General features: G+C 44.4%; 1 protein-coding gene across 1 annotated transcript in view; it reads left to right on the top strand.

The window, feature by feature from the left end:
- Positions 1 to 20,317, top strand: part of Barx2 (BARX homeobox 2) — a 68,191-nt gene that overhangs the window by 42,454 nt on the left and 5,420 nt on the right. Inside the window, exons 2-3 of the mRNA XM_059266737.1 lie at positions 12,198 to 12,504; positions 17,123 to 17,207. Coding sequence (XP_059122720.1) covers positions 12,198 to 12,504; positions 17,123 to 17,207 — 392 coding nt within the window. The remainder of the gene's footprint in view (positions 1 to 12,197; positions 12,505 to 17,122; positions 17,208 to 20,317) is intronic.

Raw genomic sequence — 20,317 nt, 5'->3', positions numbered from 1 at the left:
TGTGTGAGCATGTCTTACATTTCGACTTATTCCTTCTTAGATGTTTTGCTATCTGTCTTGGCATCTCCGCCAATTGCACCCTTCAAGTCTCAATTAGATCTGCTCTTGCAGGAGAATCTCCCCCCACCCCCAATACACACACCTTGTGTTTGCTTGGGTCCGCCTGCTGCATACTCCGTTGCTGGCTGAATTAAGGGCTTCCTTCTACTAACTATACAAGTGCTGTCCCCCACGAACCCCAGACCCTAACTAGAAACCACTGAACAGGAGGCATGGGGGGGTGCTGAAGGACAAGAAAGTGGAGTTGTTATTTCCTAGGGAATATGGGCATCTGTAAAATAGGAGGCTTCAGCTGGACCTGATAAATGAGTGTTTAAAAAAAGAGAGAGAGAGAACCATTTTTGGAATAATTATTCATTGATTCTCATACTTATTATCCAATGTTGCCCTATGATATGCTTGGAGAAAAGTGCTATTGACATTTTAAAAGGAGAAAATAGAAGCTGTGAAACATGATTTGACCAAAGCCGCAGAGCCCAGTGGGTCAGAACTACTTTCCCTGACCTTAATCTCTTGGCTCTGGTAAAAATCGGTTCAATGGGGGTCCAAATTCTATGAAGATACCTTTCTGATTTTGTCTTCTGATAGAGAAATCTGTAAGTTGATGAGAAGCAGATGGGTAATAAATTATCTTGTAACTTAAGGTTTGAATTAAGTAAGGGTGAACAAGGACATAAACAAAAGGTGTGGGTACGTGAAGGTAGGAGTGATTAATTCGGTCTCTGCAATAAACAACAGCTGTTCTGGGCAGCTCTCTGTCAGCGCTGGCTTGTGAGGAGTGGATGAGAGCAGGTGTGGCTGTACAGAGACTCTAGGATGGCTGGGAGGGAGGAGGAAGGCCAGGCCATTGCCCATGTGTCCTTAGCAGAGGGAGCTGAGGACTGCTGAAGACTGGCAGTGCTGGGGGGATGAGACAATCTGTGTTTTAGCAGTACACAAAGGTCCAGGAATCCATCCTCTTGGCCATCTTGATTGATCTCAGCTTCCAGCATAGCCTAATCTTTTGTGGCTATCTACAGATCTGATAAAATTGCAGGTCGAATGTGACAAGACTGAGCTTGTATGCATAACGAATCAGGAGGGTGATGCAACCAGCCTCCCAGGGTTTCTCTGGTCTCTGCTTACCTCCTGGTCTCCCTTCATTTTTGCACATCGCCTTGACTTCTCCTCTTGCCTTTTGTTCAAATTGAACCTTTCTGAATCTTCTTCAGGGTTTGTTTGCTTGCTTGATTGCTTGCTTTATAACCATAGAGATGGTTATTCTAGAGTTGACATCAGGCCATTTCATGTGGATTTTTAAATAAATTTCTTCCATGTTTCAAATTCATCTACACTTACCTCATTAAATTGCCAACACCCCCTTTTAATGAGGGAGCTAACAGCTAAGACATTTTGTTGGCTTTTGAGTTGGCTTCTCAAAAAAGCTTCTCTTTTCTTCAGCCACACTGTGACCCGGGAGCACAGCCTGCTTCACTTACTGTGCTAGACTGGAAACCTAGCATCTCATAGAGTTAAAGGGCCATCCAGCACCCCCTTGTGTTTTCTTCCCACCTTATATCCCCTCATTCAACACTCACAGCCACTGAACTTCATGCCCAGTTCTTGTTTACCCTCAGCTCACTCGTCACAACTCGTCATTTGAACAACTGTGTACTTGTTTTCCTGCACTTCATAGACACGGACTTTCATTTTGTCTGTTGTGTCCTGAAATTCATCTTTCCTTCCCCATTTCCTTGACAAGGCTATGTCTTGGGATGCTCAGGCTGTTCAATGAATTGTGTGTGTGTGTGTGTGTGTGTGTGTGTGTGTGTGTGTTTGTAAGTATGTGTGTATGCTGTGTGTGACTGTGTGTGTATGTGTGTGTGAGTGTGTATATATATGTGTGTGTGAGTATGTATGTGGGGTGTGTGCGTGCGTGTGTGCTTGTGTGTGTGTGTGTGTGTGTGTGTGTGTGTGTGTGTGATGCTGGGTGAATCCAGGGCTTCTTGCATGCTAAGCAGGTGTTTTGCCATTGAGCTACATCTCAAACTCTGTTATTTTTTTCCTTTTAGATTTATAAAATCAACTGTTCCTGGACTTCTGGTGGTTTTAGGAGAATTTCTGGCCAGCTTACATTGATGTCTTTGCTCTTTGGTTGTGGTCAGTACCAGCACATGGCTGCCAGGGCCTTTGAAGCCTTTCACTGCACAAAGAGAAACTGGCTGACTCTGGGTTGTTGGTTTTTGTATTGCATCTGAATACACAGAGGGCAAGGGCCTATGCCCGTGGTCCATAAGTAGGTTTGCCTTTTCTTTCCTTATTTTTGACACTGAGGTTTGAATCCAGAATCTCATGTGTACTAGGCAAGTGCTCTACCTGAGGCAGTTAACAGCTGTCTGACTACTTCCCAGACTAGTCAGGCCTTGAACCTGCAATCCCCCATCTCAGTCTCCTGACTAGCTGGGATTACAGGCCTGTACCACCAAGCCAAATTTAAGCCTGCTTTCTTGATAAGAAAGTCAAGCCTACTACTCCCTTTGTGGTTCAATCACAAGTAAGTGAGTCAAAGACGACACAAAGGGGACTAAGAGCAATCTGGTGCCCACTGAGCACTTCCCATATTTTAATTCATTTAATTCTCACAGTCACACATGGGAAGAACTGGTATGTGTTTGACTTTATAGATGATAACATTAAAACAAAGGAATATTTGACATCTATCTGCCCCAGATCACTCTAAGAGTCAGAAGCAGAGACCCTTCCCCCAGACTCCTTCAAATCTACCACCCAGTTGTGAGAAATGAAGCCCTATTGGAATTATTCGATGTGAGTGATCATGTGATCCTCCTATCCCCCAGGGAACTCAGCTATTGCCACCCAGTTGTTCCACCAAGTCTCTTTCAGGCTGACTGAGTGCATCTACCTCTTTGTGTGTGCGGCTTGGGTTGCTCTGAAGCATTCTACACATATATAGGTCACACATTCCTGGAACATAAATGAGTCAATCAGCAGCTTAGAGATTCTTATTCATTCTGACCTTTGGCCCTTGCTGTGTCAGCCAGAAATGTGGGTGTGGAGAGGCAGTTTGGGAACTAGTATGTTGAAGAAATGGAAGAGAAGACCACAGGAGATTTGTAGGAGAAGGTATTATTGTCTGGGGTCTCTGCCCTACGGTTCAAGTACAGCCATGACTAAAAGTGAGATATAGTAGGACTTGGCATCTCTGGATGGCGTCCATGCCTGCTCTGGCATGTACATACATGTGAGCTCACATACAGTGTGTGGAATCTGGAAGTACTGTCATCCTTCAGTAATTACGGACATTGATTCTAGGTCACCCTGCCTCTGTGGATATGCAAACACATGGATGGACAGATTCCTTGTATAAAAGGGCACATGTTCTCCAAATAACGTAAGCCTTATCCTGATGACTTTAATACTCAACACAATGAAAACACTATGGAAATTGTTGTTATACTTAATTGTTTAGGGAATAATGAAAAAAAGGTGTGCATGTTTAGTACAGACTCAATTGTTTAAAAAAATATTTTCAACCTAAGGTTGGGTAAACTCATGGGTGCAGAATCCATGAATCCAGAGTTGTGACTACTCTATTTAGCCTATCTCTTCAAACCCTTGGGATGTTCCTAGGCATCAGTCAACCACTAATATATGCAGGTTTTAAAATCCAAAGGCAGAGTCTCAGAAAGGTCAAACATTCAGCAAGGGAAGTATTTGTAGATATAGCATACACACAGTTACGTTCTATTCTTCCTATGGGAAAACACTGTTTAAGCTGAAGAAAAACAGCTATTAGAAAATGTATCCAGTGCGGTCATGTTTACACTCCTTCTGTCAACGAAAAATATGTTTGTTTAAATAGAGTGTCCAGTTTATTACAGTCATCACTCCCTCTCAGGCAGATAACTGCCTGGGTTTCACAAGTGCATGTGAATGGTCCAGGCTAGCCTGGCAGCTGTCTTCAGTCAACATTCTTAGTGATAATTTCTAAGAATTACGCATTCATTTGTAAATCCCCCCCCCCACTTTTAGGTAAAAATGTAGGCATGTGACTAGACCACCTCGGCACTTTGGTGGGAATATGAAATGGTGATGCAACTGGTTTGTCAAACTAAAACTCTGAGCAGAGCTGTTTTTGATGAAAATCAGGTCATACAAGAAAAGACAGGAGCATCTGACTTGAGTGCATTTTGCCTCACTTTTCTGTGTGTATGGATTTACCCTTCAGGAGACTCGTGACTTGGATGCACACTCATTACCCACCAGCTCTTAGCCCAGTCATGCTAGGCGCTTCTACACTTTAGAGATATACAGCAAATACACAGAAGCCTGAGTCTCACTGCAACTCTATTTCTCATGATGGTGGTCCTCCCTCTGTGTATGTTCTCAACCTTAGAAGTGCTCTTAGGTGGTGGTAGCTGGATGTAATTTTTGTCACTGAATTTGCATTAGCATATTCAGTTAAGATACTTGATATTATAGATTTTGGTGATTCTGATGTGCCCTAAGGTACTACGCCCCACCAGAAGATGAGGAGAGAGAGAGAGAGAGAGAGAGAGAGAGAGAGAGAGAGAGAGAGAGAGAGAGAGAGAAAGGATTTTAGAGGTTTTCATTGGTTTTAGTTTTTATTGAGCAAACTGCACAAATCTCTGGAAACCACCTTCATTAGAGGGTAAGATCATCAAAGGTTCTCCTTTCCGAAATTAATCTTGAGGTTAGCATAATTTTACTAAGGTATTATTGGTATTTGCTTCTTTATTTTTTTTTGGGGGTGCGTGTGTGTTGTTTCTTAAAAGAGTTCAATTAGACAAGTAATGAATGACAACAGTCAAGATTTATGAAAAGAATAAAGGGGAACTTGGTCTATCTATAAAAAATATCTTAAGGAACCTATAGGAATAAAGTGAATTTGTTGTTATTTGAGACATGCCCTCTCTATGTAGCCTTGGCTAGCTTAGGACTTGTTATGTACACTGGGCTGGCCTTGAACTCACAGAGATCCACCTGCCTCTGCTTCCAGAGTGTCAAGAGTGTGCTCCCATGTCTAGCAGTAGTCAAAATGAAATTAATACAGTAGAACAGACTTCAGAATCAGACTGTATTTATATAAAATATCAACCAACCACCTCTAGGGCCCTAAGTGGTACACTGTATGTGTAGAATTACATTTGAAGATGATAGAAATCTGTTTTTTGCTTGGCATGGAGCCATACATGCTACATACTTTCAGCCCCAGCACTTGGGAGATAAAAAGCAGGAGGGCCTTGGGTTTATGGCTAGCCTGGGCTACATAGCAAGAGACCCTGTCTTGAAAAAAAAAAGCCTTGGGTAGGAAACCCTTCTAAGCTTTCCATGGATGTTATGTAGTACACCTCTTAGTTAATACCCTTTCCAGAATCATTCTCTTTATAGCCTCCACTTTTATCAAAGTTGCAGATTCTCAACACCCTCTAAAACATGTCCCCCCACTCTTGTCCTGTCATAGCCTTCCTTCTTTCCTCTCCTGTCTTGTATTCTCTGTGTGACTCCTGTGTAGAGGTCGCCTTGGGAAGGGCAGTTCCTTCCCCGGTCTGGCAGCTTGTCTAGGAAGCAAGAGTCTCAGGATTCTGGTTATAGGAATTCTGATGAACAAAATTTCCCAGCTTCTTTTTTTTGGGGGGGGGCAGTTTACAAAATCTTAAAGCTGGCATTTTAAGCGATTGAATAGCCCAATATTATGGTGTTAGAATTGTTTACACTGAACTGACATCTCACAGCTATGCATTTCAAAGTTCATACATATCACTAGATTTGGTATACGTGTGTTTGCACGCACACAGCAGCACTTCTGCATTTATCTTAGAAACTTGGCGTTAACAACAGTGAGGGGGTGTCTTTTACCTTATACACTCTGAATTGCTTTGTATTCCTTTTTTTTTTTTAAATGATGTGTGTTCATTTGGTGATAAAAACAAAATGATTAAGGTAGATATAACAAATAACAGCCAGGTATGGTGGTGCACTCCCATAATCTGAACACTTGCGAGATGGAGGCAGAGGATGATGAGTTCAAGGTCATCTTCAGCTACATAGAAAGTTTAAGGCTTGCCTGTGATATATGAGACCCTATCTTAAAAAACAAGAGCAGTAGCAACAACAACAACAACAACCAAATAAACAAAAATTTATAGTTTTGGTTGTGAGCCTAGCCTTTAACAGCCAAGCTATTTCTTCAGCCCAAACAAAAACTTATCAAAAGATAGACATTTAATTAGTGACAGAATGCTTGCCTAGCATATGTGAGGCCCCAGGCTCAATCTCCAGAACCCAGGGTGGGGGGACCCTACATACAGATCCATGACATCTGAGAATACAAATGTGTGGAAATTAAAAAATTGCCTTAAAAAATCTGAGCTGTTTTCCATTTCTTTTAGTTTGCATCCAGTAAAATTTCAGTATTATATGGATATGAGTTTTGACGAAAACAAAAAGCTGTATAACTACTGCTGGAATCAAGATGCAAAATAGTTTCAGCACCTTTCAGTTCCTAACACAGTTATGCTGTGTCCAGAACGTCAGGCAAATGAAATCATGCAGCATTTAGTGCTTTGCTTAGAACAATGCATTTGAGATTCCCCTGTGCTCTGTGCATCCAGAGTTTTCTCTTTTCCTCTCTGGGTAGTATAGAGTGTTCATTGAGAATGCTGGTTTATTTATCCCCCTCTAGCAGAGAAGCACTTGGATTGTTTCCAGTGTTTGGCAATTGCTAATAAGCTGTCGTAAGCATCAGCTTGTAGGTTTTGTGTGCTCTTCTCACTTGGATCAACACCTAGGAACTTGCTTTGTTGGGTCATATAGTGTCTCTGTGTTTAACTTTGTAAGAAACTGCCAGCCTTATTTCCAAAGAAGGTTGGACATTCAGCGGGGCGTAAGAATTCCAGTTGCTACTCTTCCTTGTCAGCACTTGATTCTATCAACTTATAAAAAGTTGTGGACATTTCTAACCCTGTATGGTGGAATTTCAGGTTTGATTTCACAGTGACTAATCATCCTAATCACCTTTGATGATGTTTTTACATAAAACTTCAAATCTGTGTCATTAAAGATATATTTAAAATACGTATGACTAGTTGTCACTATCTAGCCCAGACTGGCCTCTAATTTGTGGTCCTCTTGCCTCAACCTCCCTGGTGTTGGGATTACAGATATGGACCACCACACCTTGCCTACTTTTGCTCATTTTTATCAAATTGAAATCTTTAATATACTCTCTATACAAATCATTTATGAATTGTGATACATATCCCTCTGACACACACACACACACACACACACACACACACACACACACACCAATCTGGCATGCCTTTTCCTTTCCTTAATATTACCTTTCGCATGGCCAAAGTTAGAACACAAAGTAACGCAAGTGTCAGTAGTGAGATGTCTGTCACTATAGTTTATTCTTAGTCATCTCGCTCCTCCACTGCACTCCCCCATCCCCCTTGCTGCCCCTCTTCTTGGTCCTCTTTCTCTCTTCCCAGTCTCCACTTCTGTCTCAATATGTTCCATTACCCATCTCGAAATCTCTTAAGACATCTTTTGCCTCTACTTTTTCCTTTCTCTTTCCTTCCCCCCTCCCCCTTGCAACACACACACACACACACACACACACACACACACACACACACACACGTCTAGATTCCACATATGAAAAAACATGCTGTATATTAAAGATTTAATTTTGATGAAGATCATCTTTCTTTTTTCCGTTTAAAAAATGCATTGTATTTTTGGTGCCACTACTAAGAATTCTCAGCCTACTCCTCCAAAGCTATGAGATTTTTCTCTGTGTGTTTGGGATCAATGATCTATTTTGAGTAAACTTTTAAATAATTTAGGAAGCATAGGGTTTTTTTTTTCCCACCCAAGCCTGTTTTCTTTTTCACTTGTAGAAAAATCTCTTATTTTTCTACATTTAGTGAAATTTATTCTAAAGGAAAGAACATAATTCAACCTAGATTCAAACATCTTCCGGCATAAAGAAAAACTTCTGCAGACCCTTGATATGATGAAGAGAGAGTCCCTTTTGCCTAACAGAACTCCCGGTTTGCTTTCTGAGAGTGTCACAAAACATCGATTCTCTTTGCCTGGCTCCTTAGAAGCTCAAGAAAGACTGAAAATTAATCAAAACTTTAGAATGAGAATGGAACTTAAGGCTCATTTAACTGAATTCTGCCTTTTTAACATTGACAGAAGTAACACAAGCGTGTGACAGAGGGTCCATGCAGCAGACATGTCATCTGGGTGTTGGAACACGAGGGGATGCTGCCTTTCGATTCCTCTGTCCTTTCCTTGCTGTCTGGGGCTGGCATCTCTGCCTCCTCATGAACGCAGACGTTGATATGCCCCAGGCTCAGTCCGTGGATCTCTATTCCTTTCTTCTACTCACTCCCCGGGTGATCTCATTCAGTTCATGGCTCAAAATGTCTCATACACTTCGTGAGTCAAAGCTCCTCCGGCTTCGTGCTTCCCTCAACTCCAGACTGGTTTACCCAGCTGCCTACTCAACACCTCAGAGATGTCTAACAGCTCCTGTCTACCATGGCAGTCCTTGCTCTTTGATCAGGCTTTTCATTGTGGTGAAGTTCTGTGCCATTTCTCCATTTGCTGAGACAGAAAACCTGGCTGTCACCCGAAACTGTCCACCAGACCCTGTCATAGTATCTGTGAAATAAACCCAGAATCGGACTGCACCATGGCCACAAATGCCTCTAGGGCGGTGGTTCTCAGCCTTCCTAACGCTGCGACCCTTAATACAATTCCTCAAGTTGTGACGACCACCCCCCAACCATAACATTATTTTCATTGCTACTTCATAACTGTAAATTTGCTACTGTTAGGAATCATACTGTAAATATCTGATATGCAGGATATCTGATATTTGACCCGTGTGAAAGGGTCGTTCAATCCCCCAAGGGGGTCATGACCCACAGGTTGAGAACTGCTGCTCTAGGGCCTGGGATTTGGCCTGGACTTCTCACTGGTTTTGTAGCTTCCCTAGCAGCTTCTGTGGCCTGCTCTCCACAGTCTCCAGGAAGCTCATTAATGACTAGGCCAGATTAATGAATACGTCAGATTCCTTGCCCAGCTGGACTCTCATGGATGGCTTTTCATCCTTTGGAATCACGTCTCTATGTGACCTGACATCATCAGGTCTCTCTGAACTTTTCTGTTCTTCTCACTTCTGCCCACTTAGTAGTCTTTGACTCAAAGCTTGTCCCACTGAATGGGTTTGCACATGCTGGTTCTGTGCCTTGGTGCTCAACCCTGTGTCTTCTGCAGACTCTAGCACACTTGTCCTCTGCAAGGCCACCTTTCCTCAGAGGCCTTCCCTGACTCCATTTCTAAGCACCTCCTTCCCTCGCCTGCTCTGTTTCTTCTCCCTTTGCTGTATCTTTCTTCAGAGAGTTCGCCACCACCTGTGACTCTGTTACCTTCTCTACCAATATGCAAACACCATGTAGATGAAACTTCACTTGATTCATAGCTGTAACCCTGGCTTCCAGAGTGGCTATGGCCCATAGTCCATGCTCAGAGAGTACTCTGGGAGGATTACATCCTCGATGAGATCAATACCAATAGATTCCTTTCTATTCTATTTTACTTTCCCTTCCCCCTGGGGGTTGTTATTGTTATTCATGAGATAATGGTTTTCTAAAAAAGAATGCATTTGTAACAGTGGTCATACAGCTTTTCTGATGACACAAATCTTATACTGTATTTTTCTCACTGAATAATATATATTTGGATAATTAGTTTATCCATTCATCTATGTGTTTATCAGATTATACAGATAGCTCACACTACAAATAAAACCCAGTTCATTGTCCTCTTTAATAGGTCTGTGGATTGTGTCCCCTTTCCACTACTGTCAACAAGACTGTAGTGGATATGCTGGCACACACAACCCTGTATACAAGGACAGTAGAGCTCATCTGAAGTTTTCTGCTAGTGACTTGGTAGATGTTGATGATGAACCTGTGAAATGCTTTTTCCTCTTTTATATTCCCAGCAACAGTATATGAATGCCTATTACTCCACATCTTTATCAATACAACATATTATACCACTTTTAGCAAAAAAAAAAAAAGAAAAGAAAGAAAAGAAAGAAAAAAGTTCAACTCCTTTACAAATGAGAACAGTAATAAAAACCTAGACTTACAAGTAGATATTTTCCATTTCCTACCTGGTAAACTCTTAAATTCCTAGGTCAGAAACTTGTTTCACAAAGAATGAAGTTTGTTAGAAAGTGATTTGAGATGAGAAACATTTGTCTTCATAGAAGCTTGTAGACTTTCTTATGTAGTGTCAATTCTCATGTGTGCTGAGAGATCAAAAGTCCACAACCAGGATCTTGGTTTTCAGCTCATAAAGTACTACTTCTAGATGAATTTTTTTCCTTAAATTAACTTTTATTATCTTTATGTGTCAGTATGCGGATATGTGTAAGTGATCGCAGTGTCCTTGGAGACCAGAGGCCTAGGATCCCCTGGAACTAGAATTACATACAGATGTGTTCTGCCTATCACAGGTTCTGGGAACCAAACTTCGGTCCTTGGGAAGAACAGAATTCTTAACCACTGAGCCATTGCTCCAGCCCTGATTTTTATTGTTTCTTAAAATGAATCCACAACACAAAACCTCAAGTGTCAGAGTTGGCTTTAGGGTTCCTGGAAGTTGTTGCACTTGGTGATTTATTGTTACTTAACAACTTTGTGGTTTCTGCTGGGCCTCACTAGAGCATGCTCAAAGGACAAGGGTGGTTATCTGTTTTCATGACTAGGCCTGGCGTCCAGAACACAGACACAGGGATGAATACAAGAGCGATGCCAAGCTAGAGGAGAGCCGGTTCACGGCAGCACCCGGGGGCTGCTATGATGTAGTTGGTTTCAGCCCAGGACTAGTGTGAATGTTGGTTGACTCTCATTTGTTCTGCCTTGTGGCCACTGGCAGGGATGCACCGAGGTTCAAAGGACAGCCCCTAGTCTTCTCTGTTTTCATCAGTATGTCAGAATGTGAAGAGTTCTCTGAAGCTAGCTACTCTTATTGTCTCGATGTCAAAACTGAGACCAGAGAGACAGAGTGAGATACAAAGGTGATAGTCTGGACACTTTAAACCTCATACTATTAAACAGTGAAAGGAAAGTGTTCACTTTTATGTGCACTGCATAGACTTAGATTGTTAGCTGCAAAAGCGGTTTTGCTTTGAAATTCCTAAGAAGCAGTGAAAAACCAGTACATATGTCCCTGAACCCTTGCACCCACCACCTGCCTGTGGCAGACATTGTTAATCAACCCCAGACAGTTCTAACCCAGCCCGAGAACCCTCCTTAAACAGTGCCACTGGTAACCAGTCATAATTGAGCCAAGTTTTTATGTGAACCAAACATCTGTTGGTTCCCCCTTATAAACATGTGACTCATGACCCTGATGCTAAGAGCCCTGGACTTGGAGCCAGAAGACTGTGGTTTGACCCCTCGATCTGCTTTTCCTGCTTATGTTGTCTTAGGCAAGTCACTTAACTTTTCTAGACTAGTTTGCCCTGAAATGAGGGAGTTGAGTGGGATAATCATTAAGCATCCTCCTGCTCTGAACATCGTTATGATTCAAGGCACAGAGGTTTTTGAGTCTGATTTTTATAAGCAGGTCTTTGGTGAAGACCATAGGAGTTTGTTTGCTTGTTTAGGAAATTTGCATATTACAGATCTGTTATTGGAATTCAGAAGTTCATGTTTCTAGCCTCTTAGCTAGTGCTTTTTATTTGCATAGTTCCATTGACCTATATCCCTGAACCCAGAATTTAGGCGTTCACAGAGGGAAGGGGAGTTATTTAAAAGAGAGGAAGTCCAAGAACCTTTCTTGGTTAAGTGGGGCACAGATGGCCTCAAACACCAAGCCAGAGCAAGTTCCATATAGCTGGCCCCACCCTGAGGCTCAGGATCTTGAGCTGCTTTTCTCTTCATTTTGCTTGCCTCACCTGAATCTTCTGACCAGCAAGAGGCCCAGCATTCATGCAGGTCTTAGCAAGGGGTTGTCTTCAGACTCCTCGTCCCTGGTTTCTCCTGAACTCTGTGGTGACTTGATTCTTTGTTTTCCAGGCTCTCCTTCCTTACGGGCATATCCTCTCCTCTCTGTGATCACCCGACAGCCCACAGTCATCTCCCACCTGGTTCCCACCGGCCCGGGAATCACCCCAGTGTTACCCCGCCATCCAGTCACCGAGGCTACCGCTACTGCCGCCGAGACCCCTGGCGCTGAGGCGTTAGCCAGCAGCGAGTCTGAGACAGAACAACCCACGCAGCGGCAGAAGAAACCACGCCGGAGTCGCACCATCTTCACGGAGCTGCAGCTCATGGGCCTGGAGAAGAAATTCCAGAAGCAGAAGTACCTGTCTACGCCAGACAGGTGAGGGCATAAGGAAGGCACTCTCCGTAGGTACCACCCTGAAGAAGAGTTTTGCTCTCTGTGGGGTGTGGATTCACGGAGGGCACATTCAGTTTTGGGTTACACTCTCGGTTCAGATTCCATTCCTTTGCTCAAGTCCTGTCAACGTTGGGTTAAAAGAGGCAGCCCACCTGAATCTCGTGCATCAGCCCAGAGCCTGAATGTATGCTCTCCTCTGTCTCCTCTATGTGTTAGATAAACCTCTTCAGTGTAACAAGCAGGGAAACATCTGGCAAATAGTTGCCCATGCTCTCTGCCAGGAAACTAGCTGGGTTTGTTAAGCTCCCAACTTTTCGTGCAGTGGGTCTAGTCCTGGACACCAAAGCTGTGATTTCAGCCCTCCCTTTCCACCCTGAACACCTAGTGGACTCAGTTTGCTGGCCTGGCTTTGGTTTGGAAAGGCCTGAGCTGATTCAGGTGAGGAGGTTTCTGACACTATAGTGTGTCTGATCAGGATTGAAGCAGAGCCCCTTGGCAGAGATCCCTGCAGAGAGGGAGGGAAGTCTCCTCTTTAGACCCCTTTGCAACTCATGTGGGGCTATTGTAACCCTTGCTTTTTTTCAGGGTAGAGCCCTGATACCCCACCCTCTGTCTTCAGTATCTTAACTACAAAATATGCTGAGGTGTGTTGCCTTATCTCACCCAAGATGGCTGAGTTCAGGGAATGAGACTGTTTATTGGGGGGACTTTTCCAGGTCTTTTTAAAAAATCCTTTTTTTTTTCTTTTGCTAACTGCTTTGTCCATATTTGGTTGACCCCAGTCCTATGAAAGAGAATGGGGGGTAAATGCAAATGAATGTCTCAAGCTATTTAGTAGTTGTTTAGAAAACAAAATGGAAGTGAAAGAGCAATCTGCAAATCACTCCTTCAGGGAGAATTTGTCTGCTGGTTCCACAAGCCGGCTGCTTGCTGAGGGTCTCTTGGGTGCTGGCAGAGCAGGGTGGCAGAGGTCCAGAAGGCAGTGAATGGAGCCCTGCTTTGAAGGAATCATGGGGCAGAATGACTGCCATCGCTGTAGCATAGTGAGCCAGAACTGGTGCCTTATGTTGCCATAGAAACCCAAAGGTATTGCTAAGTGTGGCAGGGAAGCCATTAAGAAGAGCTTTGGGTCCAGAAGAGACAGAGCATCCTACATAGAGGGGATGCCCTCAAAAGGCATAGACTCTTGTCTCCCTGGGCAGGTTGAAGGAACCGCAAGCATGAGTCTTTCCACTTAGCGTGTGAGTGGGTAAGAAAGACCTCAGATGCCTGGCTGAAGAACAAGGTCTTGCTGTTGAGGCAGTCACTGACCCATAAGAGCCAGATTTACGTTTTAGAATCAGAGCTTTGGTAGCACCACAGCTGATAGGTGATGGGGCAGAGAAGCCAGTTAGGAACGAATCAAGGGATAGCTGCAGGATGTTACATTGGGAATAGAGAGGTGAGAGGAGAAGGGGGGAATGTTTGAAAATGGAATGGGCAGCACTGATGCCGGATGAGGGAGAAGGGTGGGAGTTGAGTGTCCTGTGGTCCCTGAATGAGGCAGGCCACTAGGAAACAAGGATGCTATTCACGGAAGCCGAAAGGTGGAAATAGGCTGGGATTGGTGGGGAGAAGTGAGCTTTGCTTTGAACTTTTACACTGGGAGTCACATTTGGGCAGACAGGTCTGTGAACTGGGAATTAATACACGTGCTGCCCTGACAGCAGGTAACTAAGCTTCGCGGACTCGTGTAACCAGTGGAGCAGCCATCATTGTTAATTGTAAGGTTGTGGTATCTAAGAGGCTTCCTTCAGAAAGTACGGATAAAAGTTAGGCTTATTTCTCAGACACCAGAGGACTTCTAAAAAGTTAGAAATGTTAGTTCTTAAAAAAAAATCTGTTGGGGCCTCCTGATGCTTGCCCAGGCATCTCTCAGGTGACCCACACAGAACTGATTCACTTGCCTAGGGAGGAGGACACCATCTGGCTGGCATTGAGGCTGATGCCTCAACCCGCCCTCCCCATGTTCCCTACCTCCCTACGTGACCAGAGCCATGAGCACTCCCTCCTCCCACAGTGCCTGCCCGCCTCCTTCGTGTTTGTTTCCCCGGTTTCCTAGGTGACTCCATTTGAGTGGATGTGCAGGGAAGTGAGAATTTGTAACGGTGGCAGGTAATGAGAGAAAGCTGATGACAGTGAGACATTTCTGCAGCCAGTGTGAGTCAAGGATGCATTTTTCCCAAGTGAGCTAACAGCATTTGCTAATGCTGTGGCAGAACCACGAGCCTTCCACTGACTAATGCACCTGATGGCCTCAGGTGAACCAGGCTCAGGGAAACCCTGCAGGGGCCTGAGCGGACCCTTAGGTCCACCAGAGCCTAGAATGACCCTGGGACCAGAACCGTGGGATCCCCCTGGGTCATATGAATGACTGCTTAGGGCACAGTGCTTCATTAATGGGAAGAGCTAAGTGCTATTGGCACTGGAAGTTTAATGCTTTGGTTGGTTATAAAATGCTCAGCTGCCAGTAGCCCCTCTGCAGGGATGACCAGGTACGTGTGAATGGAGCTTTGAGACAGGCTCAACATTCCTTTGATGGCAGATTCTATTTTTAAAATTATTATTAGAGGCTTAATTAATATACCCTGATTAGGAATCCTGGGCAGCTGTGCCTGTGAGCATTAAGACTTGGCTGATACCAGGGTCGGAGCTCAATGTTCCTGCCAATGCCAGGTCTCCTCAGGTGGAGAAAGCTGCAGCTGAGGCATCGCACCTGAACTGCCCTGTGGCTTAGGTTTGAGCCTCTGCAGGCTTGCAAGAAATAGCAGGCCCTAGATCGGCAAGTGGCAATTCTCAGAAACCCGGGAAGCTTCGAGTAGTGGTGGTCGTCGCTCAAGCTGATGGACCAGTCATAGCTGCCTCACTCCGCAGGCTTGGTGCTTCAGGGAGGTTGCAGACAGTCAGCTCATGTTTTCTCAGGTCTCATGTCCCTCCACATGGGGTCCAGGTAACCACACGGGTCCCTGGCTGCAGTCTTTAGGACTAAGGGTAGAAACCTGACTAATTGCCCCTTCCCCCATGTGCTCCATTTGGAGTGATGGCTGTGCCCTCAGGCTGTGGCATCTGTGTCCCTTTGACAGTTCTGCTTTGTAGAGAAGTGTTGTCAGGTGGGCCATCACCCAAAAGGTGGTCCTCACACAGAAGGTGGCATACAGGTCAGCCATGGGTGGATTTCACTCTCAGTCCAGGATCCAGGGTTCAGCAAAAATAGAGACAGAAGACTGTTCAGTTCAGGCTTTGGGGGACACGTGGTCTGTCACAGCTACTGGAGTCTGCTGATGTGTCACAGAGGTAGCCATGAGCAATATGAAAGCAAAAAACTTGTCTGTGTTCCAATAAACTTTATTTAAAAGAAAATCAAGTGTCAGGAAGAATTTGGCTATATGGTTGAGAAATTCTAATCTCTCTCTAAGCTTTAAATCTTCTATCTGTAAAATGGGAATAATTATACCAGCATGATGAAAAGATAGCACCGGACAGGGGCTTAACCTGTGTCTGGGATGCTGTCACACTCTGGAAATGGTTGCTGTGTTGTCGGAATTACCTCCCATTGTACACTCTATGACAATGGCTTTCACTTAAGGGCTTTTCAGAAGACCATAGAGAAAAGTAGAAACATGATGAGCATAGAAAGCAGGAGGGACTATGGATTTAATGCTTCATTGGACTCGTTATGGTTTTACATTCCAATCATTATAATAATTTAGGGCAGCTACAGTCAATTCCTGGGACTGAAGAGATGGCTTAGTGGATGAGTCACTTGCTTCACAAATATAAAGACTGAAGTTCAGACCTCCAGAACCCACATGAAAGCTGGACGGGTGTGGCTGCTCCCTGTAATCCCAGCATTTAGGCAGAAACAGGAGATACCTGGGGCAATGAGAGAACCCTGGGTTCAGCAAGGTATCCTGTCTCAATAAATAAAGTGGAGTTTGATGGAAGAGGATACCAGACATCAATTTTGGGTGTCCACACATCATACACCAACATGCATGCACCTAACCACATATACAAGGCTATGCATGAACCCTGCTTCTGGATTTAGCATGCAATAGTAGGTACTTTTGTGAACATGAATTAAGTGAAAGACTTGGTCTCGAGCTGGGGAGGCTAAAGTAACATATGCTCTGAAGATAGCTGACAACATGCTCCAATGGGGGACTGCTGAGTAAGAGAGGCCATGGGAACTGGGGGACTTGCCAGCAGTGGATCTGGACTGATGAGTGGAATTTCTGTAGAAGTATACCTTTACTTTTTAATTTCCAGTGTTTGGGCATCAGGGTGAAGATTGAAGGCTCAGATGTCCAGGTTCATTTTAGACAGAGAATATGTGTAGGAGAAGGACTTTCGCCTGTGTTCTCGAGTGTGGTCACTATTTCTAAGCATTCCAGTTCCCTGCACAGTGTTCTCAGAAGGGAGACGTTCTTCCTCTTGGGGACAGACTGGTCTAATGGTGACAGTCTGAGATTTAGAAGCAAGTGCCCGGTGCCGGCATGACTTTACCTCTCTTGCTCTCTCCTCTCTTCCTCACGCTTCCTTTATATCTCATGCCTTCTAGGTTGGACTTGGCCCAGTCTCTGGGACTTACTCAGCTGCAAGTGAAGACCTGGTATCAGAACCGCAGGATGAAATGGAAGAAGATGGTAAGAAAGGGCAAAGAGTGTAACCCTGCACCCATCCTTCTGGGAGGAATTCCCACCGTGGGGCTGTGGGGAGGCAGGAAGGACCATTGGTAGTTTGGGCATCAAGACAGGAAGGTCTTCCAAGGTGCTGGCTGGGAGGGAGGCTGTTTGAACTTGACTTCATCTCTTAACCAGAGAGATAGTCTTTTTTCCCACTTCTTCAGTTTCCTTAGACATCAAAGAAGAAAGCCTACAAGCTTCCCAGCTGCTATTCTGAATCCCACCTGCTAGTGCTTCCAAAGAACTCTGTTCCCCTCCAGGCGGTAGCAAAAATCATAAAAAAGACACATTTCTGTGCCTATGTCCCTGAATGCAGGGATCTTTAAAATTGGTGGGTGTCATAGTCACCTGTGTAGCAGGATAAGCCCTTCTCCTGGGGATTCTGATTTCAGAGACCTATGTCAGAGCTAGGGACAGGCCAGGTTATTTCAAAGCTTGCTCCCTTCAACCAGTTCCCACCTCCCAGTGGCCTATCAGTTTATGAACCTGTCATAAAGTCAGAGCCCTCATAATGTGGTCACTTCCTTGAAGTCCCACCTCTGGGACCATGCTGCAACATCCTTCATCCAAACATTGCTGTTCCTCACCTAGCCATCCCTGTCCTAGGCACCATGGGAAAGAAAAGAAAATATAACCTCTGCTTCCAGTGGAATTTGTTGTGGAGCTGGAGGAAGAAGGCCCAGGAAGCAGCAAGGGGGTGCAGAAAGACTCAGTGTGGTTATTTCATTTGAGCTGATGAGCCCCCAAAGAGTTCAGATGAGGTAGTGATGACAGCTGCAGACAGATGTTGAAACTGAAGGACAATGAAATTCAGACAAGTAGAGTCATTTTAAAAGTTCTATAAGGCTCTACACACACAAAACTTAGAGTAGAAACTGGGGTCGGGGGAGTGTCGTTCTTTGAAGGAACCGAGTTTGGGAGTGAGAGGTGCTGGACTGCATTCCCATTGCGTGCCCCTCCCTGCCCGTTTTGGGCCCGTCCCTTTGGTTCTTTTCCTTTTAAGTTCCACCACCTACCTCTTTCCTCATCAATCATCATCATGGAAATCAATGTCTCCCGAGTAGCAGAGTATTGTTTAAATTGGTTATCAGCAATCTTCTCATGAGTCATTTGAATAACGAACTGACAACCAGTCCTCTGGGCCAGCACCGCCCAGTCCCCCGTGGGACAACGCGTGCGCCCTGGGCCCTGACGTCACTTGTTTTTCATGAGCCACTCTGCTGCTGGCACAGTTGTGGGGTAGTTGGTGGTGATTATCAACCATACACATCAAAATGGAAGTAACTGCAGATTGAGCCTCGGAGAACATTCTAGGCAAACCAAACTCAGGTCCCTTCTGGAGAGAAGAGAACAAAGCTGTTAGTTCATGTTAGCAATAGTAACATATGGAGCAAGTAATTTATAACAGGTAATAGAGACAAAGTGACAAGCGGAATCTGTCCTCTTAAAACCGTTTTTGCGATTCTTTGTGTTTCCATGTGGTGGCTGTGAGTGTGAAAGTCAGGAAACTCAAAAGGGCTGTGAGAGGAGAGAAAGGTGTTGAAGGGACAGGAAAGACGAGGCGAGGAGTGCGAGGGGAGGCCGAGAATGGGAAGAAAGAGGGAAGGTCACCACAAGCAAATGATATTTGAAAATACTTAGTGAAATCTAATGCTTGGCGTGCTAATTAGAAATAGTAATCAAAACATACAAACTGTAAAAATATTTTCAGTCACGTCGGGGACACAGACCTGAAAACCAAGCTACACAAAGTAACCAAGGTTTGACAGGCTTCAGAAGCAGAAGAGAAGGGGGGCTTTGCGGAAGAGGCCCCGTGAAGCTGTTTTCAGTGGATGAATGGAAATGTATCTGTGATGTCGGGGATCTGACAGCAGGCAGAACGCTTTGGGGTGCTTAGGAACTTCAAAATGGCGGGAGCCACAAGGGCTTGGCGTTCAGCTGTGAGTGTTGAGTCCCGACTCCTTCAGAACAGCCAGGCATTGTTGAGCTCCGGATTGCTTCACTTATTTTCCTGCTAAAAACTCTTTCAAGGCTATCTCTTCAGGTACTGAGAAGGAAAGAAAAAGATAATTGGGTAATAAAGATGTCTCAAGGCTAGTAACCTAATTGGAACTGGAAAAAGATTAGTGTTTGATTCTCAGACTCACTCCTGAGGCTGCCAAGAGCAAGATAGGATCTCTGACGAGTTTTGACTGGTCAGCATCTGTAACCTATAGCGGGTTGAGTAAATTTAATCTTGCACATTAGATGGGGTGCTTATCCTACATCGCTTTTCTGTGGATCCACAGCATTTGTATCAGGCTGAAAACATCTCATTAATCAGTGTCTGCAGTGTTAAAACTCAATTTTCTTCTGAAAGAGGATCTAATCCCAGGCCAGAATGTGGGTGTTCTATACTGTCATGCTTTTTTTTTTTTCCTAGTTTTTGCTTTGTCTCTAGAGAGTCAACAGTCACTTGTATGACCCTGGGCAGGTTACTATGTGTCTCCTTGATAAAACCCCACTCTACTTCACAGAGTTGTGCTATTAACTGAGGTAACATCTACAAAATATCTAGGGCAGCGCTTGCCACACAAGATACAGATAAGGGATATTAGCTGCCATTATTATTATTGTTTGTTATCTACAAAATCCATGTTTCCAGATAATCCGAACCTTTGGAGGCCACAATAGGTAAAGCCAAAGTGAATTCTACAGGCTTCCAGGACCCCTCAAGCTGCTCTTTTGGTTGAGAGGAGTCCTGGGTTGTTGGTCTCTTGGTCCGATTTTTGGCACTGGGATACAGTTTGAGACCTTGTATGACACTGGGTCTTCAGCCTGGGACAAATAACTAATGTGAGCAGTAATGCTCTGAGAGAGATTCATGCAGGAGAACCCAGACATTTTTCCTCTGGCATCACTGAAACCATCATCAATTCTGTGGTCCCCACTATGCTGGAGGGAAGAGGGGAGAGAGAAACAAAACTCTATAAACCTGGCATCTGTTGGGTAAGTGCAGATGACTAGGAAACAGAAAAAACAGTGGCGTGTCCTACATGTCCACTGCACATTAAGCAGAATAAATTGCTGGT

Source organism: Peromyscus eremicus, chromosome 7 (assembly GCF_949786415.1).
Source record: "Peromyscus eremicus chromosome 7, PerEre_H2_v1, whole genome shotgun sequence".
Lineage (NCBI taxonomy): Eukaryota > Metazoa > Chordata > Mammalia > Rodentia > Cricetidae > Peromyscus > Peromyscus eremicus.
This window is presented reverse-complemented; position numbering and strand designations above follow the sequence as displayed.